At 40.4% G+C, this 20,892-nt stretch overlaps 1 protein-coding gene across 1 annotated transcript in view; it reads left to right on the forward strand.

Annotated features, from left to right (window-relative positions):
* PCSK2 (proprotein convertase subtilisin/kexin type 2) overlaps positions 1 to 20,892 on the forward strand; it is a 100,963-nt gene that overhangs the window by 10,590 nt on the left and 69,481 nt on the right. Inside the window, exon 2 of the mRNA XM_062489453.1 lies at positions 9,232 to 9,336. Coding sequence (XP_062345437.1) covers positions 9,232 to 9,336 — 105 coding nt within the window. The remainder of the gene's footprint in view (positions 1 to 9,231; positions 9,337 to 20,892) is intronic.

Raw genomic sequence — 20,892 nt, forward strand, 5'->3', positions numbered from 1 at the left:
CTGCTTTAAGAAAATTTAATTGATTCACCTTCTGATGAAATAATACTTAGTTATTGTAAATGACGTGTATGTTTATCTGTTGTTTGTGAGGTTGTTATGGAGTTGTGTAGCTGAATGATTGGAGAAGTTTCCTTTTCCCAGTGGTCGTTTGTTGCTGCTAAAAATGACAACACAATTGGTAGATGCTCCCAGTGACTTTTTTGGTGCTGAACTGCAGAATTTTTTCTGGTGCCCAGGGCTTAACTGAGGTGCTCTTACACACACAGAGCATTTATGTAAGAGTACATAATGATGATTTTGTTGGGGGTTAGTTTCTTCCCTTTCTCTGTCTGGAATTTTTTCCCATTGACATGCTAGGATGGCTAGTGATAGGGGGAGGCTCTCTGTCCCTTTCTTGGAGTTTCTCTCAAAGAGCAGGGAAGAGGGGGAACACCCCGAGATCAGGGGCAGGTAAAGGAGAGGTTTTGGGCAGTCGCTCTCTTTCTCTCTCTCTCTCTCTCGCTCCTTTGGCTCGGACAAGGACGGCTGCTGGAAAACCTCACCCTGCCATCCCAACACCGGGAGCTGCCTTTGCTGGGCCGCAGGACCCCGCACCCCTGCTCGGACTCCCTCCTGCTTCAGCCTGCCTGCCCGAGGATCCGTGAACAGAGCCTCTCCTCCGCATTTCCCGGCCGGGACACGGCCACCATCATCCCCAGTGCATCACCCCCAGTGCCCCTGCAGCCCCGAGGCGTCACCGCATCTCTCCCTGCTCACCGGGAGCTGGCACTGCCTGCCAGTGGGATGGGAACTGCACCGCAGGGAAAGGTGTCCACAGCCAAAGGAGCTGCTTACCGAGTTCCTGTTCAGTTTGTTCTTAGTTTCGTAGTTGTCGTTTTGTTTGCCTTGTTATATATATATATATATATCAGTAAAGAACTGTTATTCCTATTCCCATATCTTTGCCTGAGAGCCCCCTTAATCCTAATATTATAATAATTTGGAAGGAGGGGGGTTTGCACTCTCCATTTCAAAGAGAGGCTCCCGCTTTCTTAGCAGATTCCTGTCTTTCAAACCAGGACGTGATTGCTCAGCCTTCACTTCAGCCTGTCAGCCAAACAGTAGTAATCACCTACTCCAGGTAATTGCAATCTGGATAACCCAGACAGTCTAATTTGAGGGCTAGTGTATAAGCAACAACATTCTCCTTGAAATCTGAGAAGCATCCTGCTTTCAACAGGGCATGTGATAGAATTGATAATGCTGTTTACAATTACTGGGGAGTCACAGATAAAATTCTCTAAACTGCCCAGATCCATTGCCATTGTTAAAAATGAGAAACAAAAACTCTCGATATTTAGCAAAATTGAGATTGCTTTATTTGATGCAGACAGAGCAAGCAGCGCTGAGGAACGTGAGGGGTCATTGCTCACTCCACACTCCATTCAAACCTTGGTTTGCAGCCTCTTCTTATACTGTGGTCTCTTGTTGTAATCAATAATTTTTGTTTTTTTGCTGTCATTATTTTGCCAGGTAAGCAGTCGTGGTCAAATAAACATCTGTAGAGTCTCTGGGTGATAGTTGGTCTCGGATAACCATCTGGTCTTAGTAGATAAAAAACCAGCAAAAGTCGGGAACTCTGGTCTTTGTAGACAGGCAGCATTGATCATATGAAGGCAGGAAATCTGATTTTGCAAAATCTATCAGACTATCGGAAAGTCTGATTTTTCAAACTGGTAGTAGATGCAACTTATTTAGAAAACATAATATTCATAACAGAGGGATTTAAAACAGAATGATTTAATAATATATTTTCCTCTATCTAGTGCCCATGCTTCACTTCAGACCTTAGTATTCTGGTTTATACAAGCCCCAATACTTTTATGATTAACACGAATCTTTTATCAATTATCACACCATAAACCAGAATAACCATTTTTAAAGTGCCAGCTGGCTTCTCCAATTCACTGATAAAACTATCAGCAAATCCAGAGTATTGTCACAGATGACTTGTATGACTTTATATGCTTGCAGATGGAGCTCTTCAGTGTCAAACTTAACAGTGATACAGATACAGTAAAACTTTACACCTGTGTGATTCATTCAATTGCAGATCAAATTCCATTTATCACAAACTTGTAACCAAACCAGTGGAGCAGTGTTTTGTAAGTGCTTGGAAGCACTGGGTGGTGTAATGTAACAACAAAACTGATGAGAAGATGACAATAGCCATTTAACATCAGATTTTATCTACCTGAACAGCAGTGCTTCTCTTACAGACTTCAGAGTGAAAGGGGTCCTGGGGCTCATCTCTGCCTAAATTTTAATGTTTTATCACCTCTGATAAGTGAGATAAATCATGCTTTGAAAGGGCCTCTTTTCCTTTTGCCATGAATTGTACAGGGCTTTCAGATGAATTCCACATGGACAGACTGGACATGCAAGTGTCATAGCAGCCCACAACTGCTTCAGTTTCTTTCATTTCCTTCCAGGTTTTTATTAAATACCTCATGTGCTTCTGAGGAGACTGTTTAACCTTGTTCTTGCTGCGTGCAAGAGGGACTACACAAAAGACTTTGTTTTATCCTTCTGGATAAAATAAAATCCAAAGGCATATATTCTACAAAGTCTTTGGACATCACTTTTGACTTTACACTGTTTGCAGAGGAAAAGATATTTTGATGTGGGGGGTGGGGAAACCTTTCAGAGACCATTGGAAACTGCTTCTGCTGGCTTGAGAAGATGTAATAGAACTTTTAAAGCAGGGTTGCTGTGTTCTTACAGAATAGCCACTATTCTAAATAGCATTCATACTAACATTCTTCTAAAAATGTGGTCTTGTGGTCATGTGTGTTACAATATTTCCATTGACTTTTGTATCTCTCTATGCTAAGTCTTGGTCCCTTCTTACTGCCACCGCCTGTTGCTGGTTCCTTTAAGAGATGGTTGGCTATTTATGTGAAACAGAGCTGAAAACACACAAAAATGTCTAAGTGAGGCATTTATGAATTAATTTGTAAGAGAATGCTTCACTTTGTGTTAATGAATTGATTTCACAAGGATGATCTGATGATGTTTTGATATGAAATGTACCTTTTGGGAGTGCTGAAGCTATGGCTGTAACGCCTCCACCTGCCAGATTTGCCAAGAGAAGCAGATTAGATTTTGGTGGAGGCAGCTGGCTAAGGCACAGGCACAATGAGAACTGAGCAAGGAAGACTGAATCCTAGCACTCGGGTCTGGGCCTGACTGTGCCAGTCTTTGGGGCTGTTTGGAGCTTGCATAGAACCCTGGCTCCACCTGAGATCCTTATTTTGAGCCTTTGAACTAAGTATAGCACGCAAATGAGAAAGTGTGAAATCCTTGCCTGGGGCTGTGGGGACACAACAGACTGGATTTCATGTTGGGTGCTCTCTGGTGCAGCTTTAGTCCTCTGTGCTATTTCACATTTTTCTGCCGATGTTTGAATTAATCCTTTCATGTTCGTGCTTTGTTCTGTATCATTTTGGTGCCTGAGGCTGCCTGTGTTTCTCACTGGCTCTTCTCTTACATGGCCCTCATCCCTAAAGTGAGTGAGGGCTTTTGACTTCAGACCTGGCTCCCATCTGTGTATTTAAAGGTAAAATGATTTCTAGTGCTAATTGGGGTGAGGGAAAACTAGAGAAAGAGAGTTTAAAAATTCATATTGAATATTTATAAGCATCCTCAGTGCATTTGGTGAAACTGGGATGAAAAGGTTTCTAATTTCTACTGAGAGGTACTTTGTTGTGCCTCACTTAAAATGGTAACTGAAGGTATGAGGCCTGTGGGGCCCGTGAAGGCTCCAAATACATTTATTTGTACTGGATTTAAGTAGTATTTTCTGTTGGTCTAATTACTGAGCTGTAATGGGATAAAAGAGCTCACCCGTGTCAATTTATGGCTCCTTTCAAAGTCAGGAGGGATACTTGGGCAGTACTTGGACTCTGTAGGGAGAGATGTTTTGTGTTATACTTTAAAAACCAAAAAATTATTTTAAAATTATTATTTGGGGTATGGGTATATATATTTTTTTTTCCTTTAGCATTAGTATTTCAACTCTCACATCCATGGCTACATATTCATGCTAAGGCAGGCAAGGACCTTTGGGGAGGGTCTTTGTTCTGGCTGAATGAGGGCTTTATGTGAATCAGCATTCACTGACAGATCCATTTATACTGAATTTTGGTGACCAAAGAAGGCTGAAACTTGCTATAAATTGCCCTTCGCTTGTATTTATGAATTATCTTGCTCAAAAGAAAGTTGTTACAGACATGTCCCCATTAGTAACTTGGGAGAGGAACCTTAACAAAAAGATTAAAGTAAACTGCTTTTAGAACATTAGAGTACTGGGGAGAAATCATTGGAAATGATGCACAAAAGCCAGCAGTATAGTGTAGGGATTCTGCACTGTGTGAAACAGTGTGAAGGACATTATGGGAAGGCTGGACAAAAATAGTTCCCATTAAAACAAGAGGGGTCAGTCCAGGTTGTTCTTAAGCTTTTTGTGGGCACCATAATGTATGCAGAGCTCTGTAGCGAGGCAGTAAAATGCAATGTTGAAGATAAGGAGCCAGTAAAATTTGATATTCAAGGTAAGCCATGGAACCAATGTTCATCTTTACTTTTGTGCTGTGTATTACCTCTTGAAACTACTGACAGGCTGTGAATGCTGGACCTCTCCCTGAGAGCCAGATAAAGTATTGATGCCACTGGCAGATTTATTTGACTAGGGTGTTTTCTTAAGAATTTACTGCTGCTTCATAATACCTTTGCTAGATGGGCTTCTCTGGTCAGGAGATGCTGATGCTTGTTTTCAGTATTAGCTCTGCCCAAGGTGGTCTCAGTTGCTGCAGTTTTAGAATGAGGAACATTATCTGATTTTAGTTGTTCTGTGGCTTTTCTCTAAACTTCTGCACTGCTTGGCAGCTTGTATTGATTTCCTTTGCTTTGTGACAGGCAAAACTGCAACTGGTGTCACTGTATATGTTGTTCAAGGCCAAGACCAAGATAGAAGGGCATTTTGATTTTCTCTGTCAAGTAGACAAGATGGGATGGGAGCCATCAGCTCTGAGGGAACCATGTGTGCTGCCCCATCCTAGATCATCTGTCTCTGAGGAACAGAGGCTTTATATCTGATTTTTCCTTCTCAGACCAGTTGAGGGCTCAGCAGTGGACTTTTTCTCCCTTTCAATGCTGGGGAATGGCATCCCTCAGGAGCAATGCCTGGTCCTGGCGGGGGAGAATTATAGCTGCATGTTTACAGCCTTCTTTCCAGCAGTCCCATCCAGGGCAGCACAGAGTCACTCTCTTTTCTTTCTGGGGAAAGACTGTTGAGGAAGAGAGTGCAGAAAAGTTGAGAACCATGAATTCAACTTTTTTTTTATTTCAGTAAATAATTGCACCTCAACTTCTGTGGTTCAGCTGTAGCCTGAGAACTGCTAAGACACTTCAGACATATTGATGCTAAAACTGTGGGCAATATGAAACTTTTCCTGCTTCTTTCCATACCAAATGTTACACCCTAACAATTTTCATAGACTCATGGATTGTTAAGGTTGGGAAAGACCCTAAAATCATCAAGTCTATTTTGCTTCCAGTTAAGCCTCTTCCATTGAAAGAATTTTTCTTTCCTGCATTTAGTTGATCACTGAACTTTTAAAAGTTATTTCAGGTCCACATCCTTCAGGAAGAGGGTTAAATGCATTTCATCCTTGCTTCAGAAAGTGTTATTAATGACCACAAGGAGGCTGCAAATATGAAGAAAATAAGGAGACAAAATGTTTTGCTCTACTTGCTTTTTTGTATTTGTGATTCTGGTTTTGCTTGCATGTATTTTTCACCAGTACTTTTATACAAACACTGCAAGTAATGAAGTGCTTGTAATTTCTGAGATTCTGAAAGACGTGCCTTGTAATGGACAATATTTATGCATCGAGGCAGTAAGCAGGCCCATTTCTAATTCTAAATAATCCTCCTCACTTGAATGTTAAAGCACTATCCAGTAATTAGTTATCTTACTTAATTGCCAATTTTTTTTTTTTGAGGGCAAGAAGCTTTGCTTTTGTCTTACAAAAAGAACCTGAGCTACCAGGCTGAGTGCATTATTGTTCCATGATACACACTGAGCTTGCTGTTGCCAGAATAGGAATTTTACTCCATAACAATTCCAGCTATAGGGCTACAACATTACAGAGCAGATGCTGCTGATAACACTTTGGAGCCTTTATGTACAGAAGATCTGTTTTCATTTCACTTCATTATTTGCACTGTTCATTTCACAATTATTTCTTTTGCTGTAGCTCCAAATCAAAAGAGACTTCCTGGAGTAGCTGATAGTGGGAATGTAAATCCTGCTGTGAGCTACCTGTTTCCTCCATTTGGTTGTGGCCAAGATGTTACTGTCCTGGTAGCAGGAGTCCCTCTCAATTGGAAGTTTCAGTCATTGCTTGTGGCAGTCACAGATCTCGGTGCAAAATCCTCATCAAAGCTTGATGTTTTAGGCCCTTCCCCTGTTGTCTGATTTCTCCTACATGTATGTTCATTGATTTCAAGGATTTACTGTAGAGTTTAGATTCTTCCTGAAAATTGCTTGGTTTTTTCCTATTAATTATTCACAATTCACATGATCTTTCATTGCCTCTCTGAGCTGCCTTCCTCGGTGTCCCCCTCTGGGTTTAATTGATCTGGTGTGAAAAACCACGTGAACCATAAAATATCAGAGCTCCTCAAAGATTACTGTGGAAAGAGTGGAATAATCTTAGTCAATCTTATTTGTGACTTTGTCCATGAGTCTGGTCGTTGTTGTACTAATTGTAGTTGCTTATGGTCAAACTTGAATATACCAGCCTTAAAAGGTTACTATATACTATTTTGCTTCATGCTAAGAGGTTCTAGAAACTAACCTTATATGGAAAACAAACAGCAAATATCTGTTATATACTTCCAGATATCTTTAAAATTTCTTAGACTAATCTTTAATGGAAGAGTATCAAGATCAACAGTTGGCTGTATTTGATTTTAATGGTTGATATTGAAATAAAAGGAAGAAAAGTAGCTTGATTTCACTGAGAGAATTAGAGGGCTAATTGGGCCACAGACAGCCAAGGGTGGTAATGGATAGCACACCAGGATGGATTTCAAGCTGTAACTAATCTGCCTATTTAGATTTTTTTTTCATCTGCATGTTCTTGAGGCATGAGTAATTCATCCAATGTGGGGGAAGGGCCTTTTCCTGGAGAGCCAGATCTGTTACCAAACTCTGGATTATGTAAATACCTGATCACCCAGTCGGTAATGATGTCAGATACAATGTAAATCTGTTTTTTAAAACTGTTAAAATATTTTTTTAAATGTAATTCTACTTTTCAAAACAATTACCTGAACCCAGATAGAATTTGAACTTTCAGAGCTCTGACTCTGAGGATATATACAAAGTGCAGGACACTTTTGTGGCCTCTACTGTGAGCTTTCATAGCCTTCTTTCTCCTTCCACCTCAGCTGTTGTATTTTTCACAGGTGTGTGGATCTGAAGCTGAATATTCTGATTATTCACCCAGAAAAGCTCTCCAGTCAGCCATACAGATCAGCTCCAGGGAACCATAATGATTTTGATGAAATCTCCTTAACCTTTTATAAACACTTTAAAAGAGGTCTTTCTTATCAGAACAGAATTCTTTGATTTTTTTTTTTTTAAAGTTACTTCACATTTATGTATAATACAGAATGGAGCTTTAACATGAGAATGAATTGCTTTCATTTCAGTGATAGTAAATGCTTCAATTAACATAAAAAAGTAATTTGAAGGAAAAGAAAACCCAAACTTGGGTACTCATTTTTTGAATGACCAGATTTTAAACTTTCAGAATTCACTATCTTCTATTTCCACACTGCTTCCCATGTACAGTAAAACTTGTTTGTGGAAGTGTACCAGATATAGTGATAGATTGACTGAAACAAGAGATAATTTCGTAGAAGGTCATTTGTATCTGTGCACTGTATATACCAGTATACAGGAACAGAATCTGTTTTATGGCAGCATGATGCTGCTACCTGTGTTCAGCCCAGGTTTTCTCAACATTTTTTCTATCTAGACATCAGCCATGGTATTTCAGTAAAGAACTTTGAAATCCTGCTAAGATGTTTTTGTTATCATGAAGTATAGATAATAAAAAGGAGTGGAACAGGCTGTCATAGCTGTTCTAGAATATCTCTTTTTAAAAGGTATTTTACATGCAGGCTAGTTGAACCTTTGAAGTTGAAGTATCCACAGCATTAACGTATAACTTCTCTACCATTTTTTTTCAACTTTTACAAGGACAAACTTAGTTTAAAAATGTGCAGTTACTTTGCTTAGATTTAAATGTTCAACTGGAATGTCCCTCTTAAGTTCAAATGGGGAAAGAACTGATCATTTGAGATTCAAGTGTAGCTTCCTAATCAAGTGCTGGAAATGGGAAGCTGTTCTTCTAACACTGTCTTTTAGTCTTCTAAAAGCTAAATGTCTATTAGCCTTCAGCTGCTCTCTGCCAGTCTAGAGGAGAGAAATGCATTTAATAATGGGAATCCCTCCAGAGATGTTTGCTTGCTCCTTAAATGTCTTGGACATTAAACGTGCAGAACACAGTTCCCACCTGAACACTGAGCTGTCTGTTTTCTTAATATACTTTGTATATTCCATTTTGGGGTGCTCAGAATAAATTCCAAGTGTCATATTCTTTTGAAAGTGGAAATCTCTTTGCTTTCTGCCTTCCATCTTACGGTGTCAGTTTGGGTGTGTTACAACAGCTCAGCAAAGCAGTTATGTAAGGCTGTCTTGGTGAGGGATGCTCTCTGGAGTTTCAAATCTTTTGCAATTAATTTTGTTCTTTTATTCTGTCTTTTTCAGGAAATAGGGCACGATTCCTCTTGTGTTTTGGGGTGCCTGTCAGAAATATTGGCACTGTTGACCTTAAATGTAAGGTGGAAAGAGTGCCAAGTATATACAAGGGAAGTTATGCACTGTACACCTGTAGTAAACAACTTTAATGCTGCTGGGTGCACTTTTCAAAAATAACTTAGGAGTGACATTCTCAAGAGTGATTTGGGCTCTTTGGTACAACTCTTCACAAGTTGTATTGTAGATTCCTAAATCACTTCACAGGTAAAACTTTTCTTGTCATCCCTATTAACAGCCAATAACTACATGTTTTTGTTTTTTTTTTTTTCTTTTTCCACTCTCTCTCTCTTCCTCAGCTCCCTTTTTTAGAATCTGGATACTTTTTTTATCACAATGGCCTTGCTAAAGCCAGGAAAAGACGCAGCCTTCAACATAAGCTTCATCTGGAAAAGGACTCCAGGGTAAGTGTTTCATCATTATGTGCAGCTGTTGTATTTTCTTTGTGACACAGACCATTTTTTTGTATGAGATCTCGGTGATGATCAAATCTGTGGCTATGATTACGGGTTTTTTTTTTCCCCCATGCTTGTTTCAAGCTTGGTGGCTTCTGTATGCACACACTTCCCAAATAGCCTCAGCTTTTATTTCACTGTTAGAAGTAGCCATTCTCTGAGATGCATCCTCTCTCCAGTAAGACTCAGTGATGCCGTAGTCACCAGGACATCCCTCTGCACTCTGTAATGTGGGGAGAAGCCCTCTGAGGTACATCTCTGGTTGTCCCCTCCATGAATCCTGCTACTCATGGATTATTCAGCCCTGAGTACCTTGTGGTGTGAATGGTGGCACTTGCTCAGCAAGCATCATAGAGTCCCTTTTTATCAGGGAATAGTTTAAACACCAGTTACTAGAGAAGTGTAAGCTGTTAAACTTGAGTAGTTCTTTTAGAGGCTCTTGATTGCAGTCTACAAATGGTGTGCTCAGTTTTCAGAAGCATAAACCTCTCAGACAGGAGAAAAAGGCCCCTTTTGTGAAAGGCTATGAGCTGGCACTGACAAATTCTTTTTCCTTATATGCAGAGTTTTTGCACCAGTTTAATACTGGGCTGAAGTTGGACCAGGTAGCAGAAAAAGTATATTTACAGACCAAAGAAAGTAGGTTGGCCTGAGGAATGATATCATGACAGCAAATAGATTATTTTTTAATCCTTCAGTAAGTTTTCAATTCACTGCACTTTGAAGAGGGGAAACAGTTTTGTTCCAGACAGAATGTGATTGCCAGACCTGCGTTACTGAAACACCCATGACAATGAAGCACTTGAGTAGGAAGAAGAGGAAAATAGGTTAAATAAGATTTTAATTGTTGTGACACCAGAGCAAGAAAGGTCTTATGAACTCCCAGCTTAATTTTCCTGCTTCTGCAGAAATTTCAAGTAATTCCAGGCCCAGGTCCAACTAGAATGCCCATGGCTAGTTACTTCTGTGGTTGAGAGCCACGTGAGGGAGCTGCCCCAGTTCCAGGTGCTGCCTGCCCCATCACTCTGTCCCAAGATGCTGATAGCTGGGTGCTCCAGGGTACTTCTTCCTGGTCCCCTTCTGTAGAGACAAACCAGATACAGCTGAGGGGCTGTGAAGCAGAGACATATCCAACCTGTCTTGAACAGAAATTTGCAGGCTTCCATTGTCTTGTTGCCTGAGCTGGGATCAGAGAGTAAATCACTGGGAAAAATCTACAATTAGTGGATACTAAAGCAAATGTCCTGAGATGTGTTTCCTGTCTCTCTACCACCTAATCTTTTAAGATCATTAATGAGGAAATGCATGAGAAATTTTAAGAGAAAAAGCATGCAATTAATTTAAAACATTGAAAAGTAGTGGCTGGGTACAGTTGCTGTGCAGAGTCATTCCATATACTCTTTGGAAGTAAACATTTCTGTAAGTCTCTGAAAATTTTACAAATACCTGTGGTATTTATATGAAGCCACCAATTCTCACTGCAGCCCAATATTACATGTCTGAACACTCCTGTATTAATTCCAGACTGGGTCTTGCATTGATACCTCTAGACTAAGTGTCTGCACTGCTATTAAGAACAGCTTAAGTGAATCTTGTTCAGAGATGTTCCCCTTTTATAGTCATCTGATATTTGCAGTTTCTGTAATCCCAGTTGGCTTCTGTCACATGCAGTGAAGTCTCATTTTTCCTGATAATCCACCTCCACCTCTTCCTGGTACTGCATACCAATGGCTTCCTCCTTTTGATTTCAGGGAATAAAGCCATGTTTAAACAACTGAAAATATCTCCCATGTGAGAAAGAGGACTAGTGAATTCTGACTCTGTGGTTTGCACTGGAAAATGGAAGTGAAATGAAAGAGTGTTTCATTTCCATGTGTAACATGACATTTTCTCATCTAGCCTGCCCTGTTGAATAGTTCTTGAGCTCTTATGATACTGTATAGGTCAGTTGCTTTATGTAATACAATTTGAGACCAATTAAAATCATTAGTCCTATCTCCCTTCTTCTTTTCTTTTTGAGGTTTCTTCTCTATGTGAACCCATAAGAATTCCTGTCAAATTTGTGTAAAAATGGGAACATGAGTTGTGTTGACAGCACTTAATTTCAAACTCTAAAAGTAATTTCTAAATGTAATGGCAGCTCTCTAGGCCATTTTTGATCAATTTTACTTAGCAACAAATGTCAGCACTGCCATTGTTAATATGTTAAGGTGTGAGGCCAAGAATAAAATGTTCCTGTTTTTCAGGCTAGCCTGGAAGAAAACTTCCACCACAGGGCTATAAAAATTGCTCAGGAACCTTTTTGGTAAATGCTGTTGAAAAAAGTTGCTTGGCCTTGCCCAAATGTGAGAAAGTGGGCTGCACTTATTCTGTATACTTTTCACTTTTAAGGAGGTTGCAATGCCTAGCTGATTTTAGTTACTAGCTGAAAAACAGCACAGATGTTCACTCAATTAATTAATGTTTTTTAGCCAAGTAAGTCCCTTGAAGATCCATGTCAGTTTTTCAGGAGTCTAAGACAGATGACACAGCACTGTGCAAACAGGTTACTGCATCATTTCCATGATCTGCTTGTCTTTTAAAATGCTCAAAAATGGTTTGTTGTGTAAAATGTACTGTATGTTTGAACCAAAATAATTTGAGGCTATGCTAAAAACATTACAGCAGTTATATGATAAGCATCATGACAGTCAAGGGGGTGGGAATGGAATTAAATTCCTAGAAATCCAGGAAGAACTAATCTTTGTTTTGAAGAACCATCTCAAACAATGGTTTTAAGATTTTTTAAATAGATTCATATTGCTGAACCCTGAAGCAGTCCAGCAGTAAATGAATGTACATGTAGCGTTGTCACATTGTGTGTTGTCCTATTGAACTGTTCAAGAAAGAAGTGCAGGTATCCACATTGACATCAAAATGTGTAGCTTCCTAAGTGCAGGTCACAACACAGTCTCAGAGCAAGGGGACCTTTAGAGAGTCTTCCCTGTGAGCAAGGGGAAATACAGTTTCTGTAAGAGCAAACTTTGCTTTTCATAACGAGGGCCAGTGGTAGGTTTCATCAATGTGGTTGTCCTGGAAAAGTGAATTGGAAATACGGATATACTTCATGTTGCCCTGTTTACTAGTACAGGAGAAGCAGGATGGGGAAACGGTATCCTGTCCAGCTCCACCACAGCTAAAGGAAAAAAAAAAACAAACATGGGATTTGATTCTGTAATGCTGGCTGGATGCCAGGTGCTTGCCAATTCAGTCTGTCACTCCCCTTCCCGGCAGGACATGGGAGAGAAGGTATAATGAAGGGTTCATGTGTTGAGATAAGGACTGGGAGAGATCAAACATCATGGGCAAAACAGGCTGTAATTAGAGATATGAACTGAATTGGTTACACTAACACAATCAGAGCAGGATTATGAAAAATAAAATGAACCCTTAAAAACACCTTTCCCCCCACCCTTCCCTCCTTCCCAGCTTTACTTCCTACTCCAGTGGTGCAAGGAGACAGGGAGTGGGATTATGGTCAATTCATCACCTGTGGTTTCTTCTGCTGCTCAGGGAGAGAAGTTGTTCCCTCGTGCCACTGTGGGTCCCTCCCACGGGACACAGTTCTCCACAAACTTCCAGCCTGAGTCCATCTGATGAGCAACTGCTGCAAAGTGCTGCAGTGTGAGTCCATCCCATGGGCAGCAGTCCTCCCAAACCTCTGCAGTGTGGGTCACTCTTCCACAGGGTGCAGTCCTTCAAGGACAGGCTGCTCCAGCATGGGCTCCTCTCTCCACGGGCCTCCCACAGGGTCACAGTCTCCTCTCAGGCACCCACCTGCTCTGGCATGGGCCTCCTCCATGGGCTGCAGGTGGATCTCTGGATCTCCACGGGCTGCAGGGCAAAGCTGCCTCACCATGATCTACACCACAGGCTGCAGAGGAATCCCAGCTCTGGTGCCTGGAGCACCTCCTGCTCCTCCTTTCCCACTGACCTTGGTGTTTGCTGAGTTGTTCCTCTCACATATTCTCACCCCACCATGTAATTCTCTGGTAATTACACCTGTAACCTTTTTTCTTCTTAAGTGTGCTGTCACAGAGGCATCACCACCATTTCTAATTGTCCCAAGCTTGCCAGTGGCAGGTCTGTCTTTGGAGCTGCCAGGGCTTGTCTGCGCCAGCCATGGTGGAGGCTTCCAAGAAGCTTTAGCAGCTTCTCACAGAAGCCACTCCTGCAGCCCCCCCACTACCAAAACCAGGCCATTCAAACCCAATACAGCTTCATTGTTATTTTCAAAGGTGACTTACCTTCTGGTCTCCTGTACTATAAATACAGCTGTGGCCTCAGCTGTACTATTATGTAAACATTTTGAAATGTAGCTACATAAATGAAAGGGAAAAAAATGCATGGTCGTTTTGTTACCTTTCTGATCAATACTTCTGTATTTTTTGCTGTTGGTGGGTATTTTCTGTTAGTAAATAGTCTTCTCCTTCAGTAGAACGGTTTAAACGTACTTTGTTCTCTCAAAGATTATTTTGTTTTTTTTTTTTCAAGTTTTAGATGAAACCATTTTCTTCCCACACAGTCTCTTGTCAGACAGCTGCCAAGATTAATCCTGCTCAGGAAAGAAGCTATACTGTACAGAGAAGAGCTGAGTCCCATTATTGATATCTCTATGCTAGTGGATCTGTGTTGCTATTGGGAGAATAAATATGTATGTGTGGTGGAAGGAAAGGTTAAATAAAAATCTTCCACTGAGAGTGAGCTTGGCACTTAGATGATGAGTTCTTTGGAAAGAAATGTCCCAGTGATAGCAGTTATTACATTTCAAAAGGGGATTGGAAAGGGAGCCTTGGCTGTGCTGATCTAGTAGTTAGAGGAGAGTGGATGCAGAGCTTCTTAAAGCAGTAGTTAACCAGGTGCCCATGGTGAACAGTACTCCCAAACTGCTTGTCTCATGGGACAGGGAGGATAAGGAGGGGCTGTGAATGCAGAGGATTAAGCATTTAATCGAACAAATCAAAATCTTTCATCTTCCTCACCTGAGCTCCTTTACGTGCCCCCTTAATGTGACTGGCTTATTTGTGATTGGAACCTTGCAACTCATAAGGCAGAAGTGCCCTCTGCCCCACCAGGCAGAACCCTAGGGGGAGTTCCAGTGCTGACAGAGCTAAATATTTCATCCATGGTTCATCTTTAACAGGGTAAAAGAGGGATGGATGGCAGCTTGGGAGGAAGCAGCACAGCAGCCCTTAGCAATGGCAGTGCAGTATAAGTCAACCTTCAGGGCCTTTTCCAGCAGCATTAATGACAGGTTTGGCCTGGGTTAAAGCTGAAACCTTTTGTCTTACTCTCTTAGGTGTCAACACAGATGTTCCCCTTTGCAAAAATTGAAATCTTCCTGCTAAGATCAGGAAAACCGTTTTCTGTAGTTCTCCATCCAGTGTGGAGTGCAGTGATCTGGGGATGCAAGGGCTAGGAGCCATTGGAGCTTTCCTTTGTTCAGACCTTTGTATTTGCTGTGGAAGTGTAACTTGTTTCTCCAGCCTTCTCTTACTGCAGGCAAATAATATTCTGTCCCTGAAGCAAAGCAATAAGAGTAATTAACAGTTTTTTTTAAATGGCAAATTTTGGCATTTTTCCTCCTGCTCTATGCCCCACATCTTGATTCCTCAGATTCCTGACCAGTGTTAGTGACTTTGATTCCCTGGGAAGTTTCTGATAAAAGCTTGGAAGGTATCCCAAGTTGCTTCTTCCATCTGAGAAGAAAGCTGGTTTGCTCCTGACAGCAAAGGGGCACCAGGATAAAAAGGGCCATCACTTGATGAATTCCCTGTTGTAATCCTGCTGTTGAAACTGTGGGTAGATGGAAAAAACTGCAGTTTTTTGTGCAGTTCACAACAGCAGTGATCCCAGATTCATAGAAAATGTTCAACTTCTGTGGAGCTAAACATTATATAAATGAATGTAATGCCCCAGACTTGCAATCCCCTCTCAAATCTTAGATGGAGGCTTCAGGTTCATCATCCAGTTCTCTGCCATACAGGGAGTTAATGTGTGTGTTACAACAGAGAGATGGGAGAATGGCAGGATGAAAAACCCTTCATGTTTTTGTCTCTTTTATGTAAATGCATGCTGCAGATGGTAGAGGTTGACAGACTTCCCAGTAAAATCTATTTAGCATTTTGCTGTGATATCTGTTGTCACAGGGCTGACATTCTGGTAGGATTATGTTCAGGGGAAGTTTGGAGCTGCCATAATTTTATGAGACCACAGGAGAGCATTACACCTGCATTGGTGTTATTGTTTTCATATGAAATGGAATGTTAGGTAGTAAAAGCTCTGCCTAAGTATCTCTAATAAATACTGAACAGCCAAGGAAAACTCGTGAGAGGAAATGTCTTCTTTCCAATGCTGAAAAAAACCCCAAACCACCCTCAAATCTGCACGCTTTTCCTTGAAGCTGCACTGCAAACAAGTATACTGAAGAAAGTTTTGTCTCAGTTTTCCTGGTGAAAATGAAGCATGTTGTGCAGAAACCAGGCAGTGACTTCCATGAATGGATCCCTGGGTTATCATTTCTGTTATAAGTTGTTTCATGCTTTATCCAGTGTGTTTGAGGAAGGGTTTCCAAGAGTCTGTACCAGTTCACAGAGGGAGGCCTCTTCTGCTGCTGTTACCTTTTTCAGGTTGATACCATCTTGACCTGCATTTATTTTGCTTTCCCACACAGCTCAGGGCTGCTTTTGAAGATTTTGTGTTTCTAATTCATAATGAAACCAGCTGGCCAGCATTGTAAGAAAAAAAAGACAATTTTTTGAGGGAACTTTAGTCACCTGTATGTTATGTGGTATTTGATCTTATTGCTGAGAAAGTTTAATGCTTAAAAGGGCATTTTTCTTTTATGATAATTGAACCCTTTGCAGATATTGGTGGGTCGTTATTGAAATATACAGGTTTGTGAGTATTATTATCTAAGAATGCAAGAAGAAAGAAGCAGCAGATATTACAGCACAGTGTTAAAAAGGTCAGACACAGAGTCAGTTTCTGTGAAGGTAGAATTCAACCTGTGCTTCAGACATGGAAAGAGAAAGGGTCATATAGGCAGCAGGGCAGAGATAAGTAATTGCAGGGAATACGCTGCATATATTGTGTGAACTGTATCATTCCAAACAAGAAATCATCAAGGCTGCAAAGAGGAGATTTAAGTGTCTGTTAAGTGAGTAAAAAGGTTATCTCACTACTCTGCCATTCTTGCACTACTTGTGTAAGTAAGGGGGTACTCCTCTTCCTCTGGAATCCTGGAGATAAACTAGGATAAACTTTAGGTTATGAAATTGTTTCTGTGATAACATCGAAAGAAATGTATCAGAAATTCAGTGAGGTATTAAGTTTGGTTTGTGACTGTACTATATACATAGCATGGTTGTCACTGCAGACAGTGATTGTTGAATTCCCTGTGATTGCCTATTGAAAACTGAATCTGAGGGCATCCTACTTTTGTTGTCCCTGGCCTTTGTAGACTGTTCTGGCCCAGTGAGGGTTGCTGGATTTTACTGCTCATGGAAAGCCCTGTCCAGCTATGTTTTGTGTATTTGACCAGTGGGGGTTCCAGCTGTAAAGCACCTAGATGCTCCTTAACTCAGATATCACAGTTATTATATGATCAGTTTCTGTGTCTATAAAAGGACTCTGTGTTAATAAAAATTAATGAGGCCTAGAGTTATTCAGATACTGAAGCTGTCAGACTGACATGGAAGTCCACTACAGTGTGAGTGTCTTGAGCATGTGCTGAAGAATTTCATGATTTCTAAGTTTAAGCTCCTCAGATTTAGTGTGGCATCACTGGCTCATCTTTGGACTGCATCTGTATATTGTATTTGTGATGTGCAATCCAGTTCTAAAGTAAAATATCTCAGCACCATTGAGTATGGAATATTAAATATTTCAAACAGTTTGCTACTGGAGAAAATTATGTCCACCACAATGTAAAAGCTAATCTTAAGAGATCTAGTATTTCTATTTGTAACTAGAAAGACAGAGAAAAAAACCCAATCGATCAACAGCAACATTAAAGAATGTTGGAAATACTTTCTATGTTATATGAAAAAGCACAATTAGCTGCACACAATAAAATAACAGACTATCAAAATTGCATCAAACATAGAGTATCTTTTATGAAAATATTGTATAAGTGAAATTCTAGGGTAAGCTAGAAGTGTTTCTATTAGAAGAGAATATCAATTAATGTATTGCAGGGTAATAGACTGGCAAAGATGGGCAAAGGCAGCACTGTGCAGATGAATGTAGAGTTTTCCAAAAATAAAAGCAGTGGTGTTCTCTAGTCCTGGTTCCACCAGAATCTGGGGAGTCTGCATGGTTGGTGGTTTTAAGACAAGGTTAGACATGACCATGGCTGAGTCAGATGTGGCTAATTTCTCTCTGTGGCTCTGGGATAGTTCAGGTGACCCCTTGATTCTGCTTTGTGTCACGTATTGCATCATTTTCATATTGCTGAACATGATACTTGGGGTGAGGCAATAGAATGAGCTTTATCTCTCAAAACTACTAGTAACCATGAGGAAGTTCAGTACTTTTACAAAAACCTGTTGTGATAGCTGGCCAAACTCAGCCTCTGTTCTGCTGCCTGTAAATTGCTGAATTTGCATTAATTAAGTTTCTGCTTTATGGCTAATGTGTTTTCTCCTGACTGCAGTGTCACTCCCCTGTCTCCCTGCCTTTTCCTGTTTCCCTCTTGTTTCCTGCCTGATGCAGAGAGTCTCTGTTCTGTAGATCAGGCCTTGCTTTTGTTATTTGTCTGTACAATTTCTAGCCTTGGATCTTCAGAGAGGTCTGTTAAATATTACAACAAGCAGTGGCAGTGGTGAGGCCATATGGTTTAGGATTTTGGTAGGATGTAGAGAAGAATGGACAGAGTGAGCCAGTGGCTTTGCATAACATGGAACCCACTGTGATGCAGAATATCGCTTTGGTTTAGGACAAGTTTGGTTTGATTTTGTAAAAGGAATGCTGTGCTTTGATATGCTGAGCTAACAGTCACTGAAGGTTGTATCTCAGTATTCACTGCGTCAAGGAATCCATAGGAGTTGGTGCTTGATGAGTGCAAAATATGTGGGGGTTCAAAAATGGCCAAATCACCAACATTAGAGCTGAGACAGAATTCAGACTGCACTGTGCAACTCTGTCCTCAAGGTTGGCTTCACTTCCAGTTTCAGAAGTGTGTGTATTCAGCTATACTTCCTTTTATCCTGTACAGGTAAATTGTATGCTAGGAAATCTTCCTCAGGAACAATGCAACAAACATTTTAGGCTCTGTTTTCTTTTGGGCAAATCTCTAAGCCTAATAGAAAATACAGAGGCTAGAAAACTGCCTTTCAAAAGATTTTAAATATGTTGCTCAGCATACAACTTGGGAAGATTATAGAATTAGTAAAATATTGTATCTGATAGTATATGGTACCAGACTGTGAGATGGTAGGTCTAGAATGAAGCAAAATTAATGTATAAGTTTATTTCTATTCTTTCTTGGTGTCAGAAAATCAGCTGTTAAAACAGTTGATGGGGTTTCTTGTGTGTACAGTTTAATGACCATAACCATTTAATGTATATGACCTTGGCAATAAATAAAAAAGTGGTGGAACTGAGGGTGTGCAGTTAAATCAATACAATCAACGTAAGACTGGAATATTTTTTTTGGTGTAGTTTTTCAGAGTATCTAAGCATGGTGTACCAGGGCTTGTGTCACAGGGCTGTGACTTTAAAAACCCCACCCCCTTTCTCCTAAGAGACTGATGCTAAAAGAATCACTTTAATGGCATATGCTACTGTATCACACAATGAATGTATTATGTAGTGCATCCACTCATGCCATTTAATGTACTTTACTGTTTGTATGCATGATGTGTTCCTTGAATACAAAAAGGGGTTTTACAAAGGTCGCTGAAAGTTGATTGCGGTGTTTGGAGATACAATGGAAATAAATGAAGGGTTTAGAGCTAAATTATCTCTGAGTAGTTTGCTGGGGTAGATATTTGAAATACGGCTTTTTCAGCCTCTAACAGCTCAAAATAGCCAACAGTAATTAAAATGCTAATATGTATGTCATGAGTTGATGAAGTTGAATAAATGCTTCTTGGCCTTGGGAACTTCCATACTGAGGGAGAGAACAGGCCTGGTAGAACAAAACACCATGGGAAGACTAAGAAATATAAAACATTTTCATGGTACATATTTTCCTTAAGTATTTGTATGATATCAATTACATATCATTATAAGTGGACTCTGTTAAATATTACAATTTTGCTTGTAAGGAGTGGCATCTGAATGACCACATTTCTGTGAAAATACAGCTTTGTGTTTTACATTGCAAGCTTTCTACTCTCTTGAGTGCTGAAAAGAAGTACACTCTTATTATGGATACAAGTTTAATATGTCCTCAGTGTAAATCACCTGTCTAAATGCTCTTTTATCTTACTTGATTCTGAGCATTAAACTTTCATGTGGAGGAATACATGGTAAAGAATCCATATATGAAGTCTTCACAGAAGAGCCAGAATTGCCAGATCTAATTACTATTGTGCTCCTGGTCTCACAGCAATGTCACTGAGCTGATTACTGCCAGGCTCTAGGTTATGTAACACTGCAGTGTTACGGTCAGCATTAATACCTGGTTTTCTTCTTCCTTGCCAGCTTTTCACATTCCTATTCCTTTTCTTTGGAGGAGCTACAAGATACACTGGATGTGTCTGCATCGAGAACCTGAAAAACAAAATAAGCCACTGGGGTGAAGAGATGCCCTGTGTTTTGTCTTGGAGTCTGAGGCTGAAGGATTGATTACATTTGTTCCCATCTAACTTGGCTTTGTCATCCAGCAAATATGATAAACTCAGTGCTGAGCCCATCATGTGTGTTTGGCTGTTGCTTTGCCTGGCACTCAGCCAGCCTTGCCCAGCAGAGCTTTTGGCTTGCTTTTGTCCTCCCTGTGGTTCCACCAAAGTCAGGGCTATTATGTCTGGAGGCATTTCTTCCCAGCAGAACAAGGAGTTTGAGGAGCTGTTGGCTGTAGCTACTTCATGCTTTGGAAAAAACACAGCGTAGTCAGTGACTGCACAGTGACTTAAAAATAGGAGGTACCTTCTATAAACCTTTTGAGTACCCTTCTAGCTGCTCTTTTTTTCCAACTCAAAACAAGCTGAACTTGTGTTGTAAAACCTTCACTTATCTCTTGGACCTGCTCCATTGGGCCAACAAGTATCACTGACAGAATTTGGACAAAAATGCTGAATATCTTAAGCCAATATATACTAATATAAGGGTGTAGTGCTTTCTCTATTTTCACTCCTCAGTTGTGATGCTCTCCCAGGAAAACATTCATTGGAATATGTTTTACTTCTTTCAGAACATGAGCTTTTTTGGGAGTAATTCCCTTGATTGCTATTGGACCACTTATTTTTTGAAAAGAGGAAGGGAAATATATCCATGTTAAACTTATTTCCCTGTTTCCAG

Source organism: Cinclus cinclus, chromosome 3 (genome assembly GCF_963662255.1).
Source record: "Cinclus cinclus chromosome 3, bCinCin1.1, whole genome shotgun sequence".
NCBI classification, from domain to species: domain Eukaryota; kingdom Metazoa; phylum Chordata; class Aves; order Passeriformes; family Cinclidae; genus Cinclus; species Cinclus cinclus.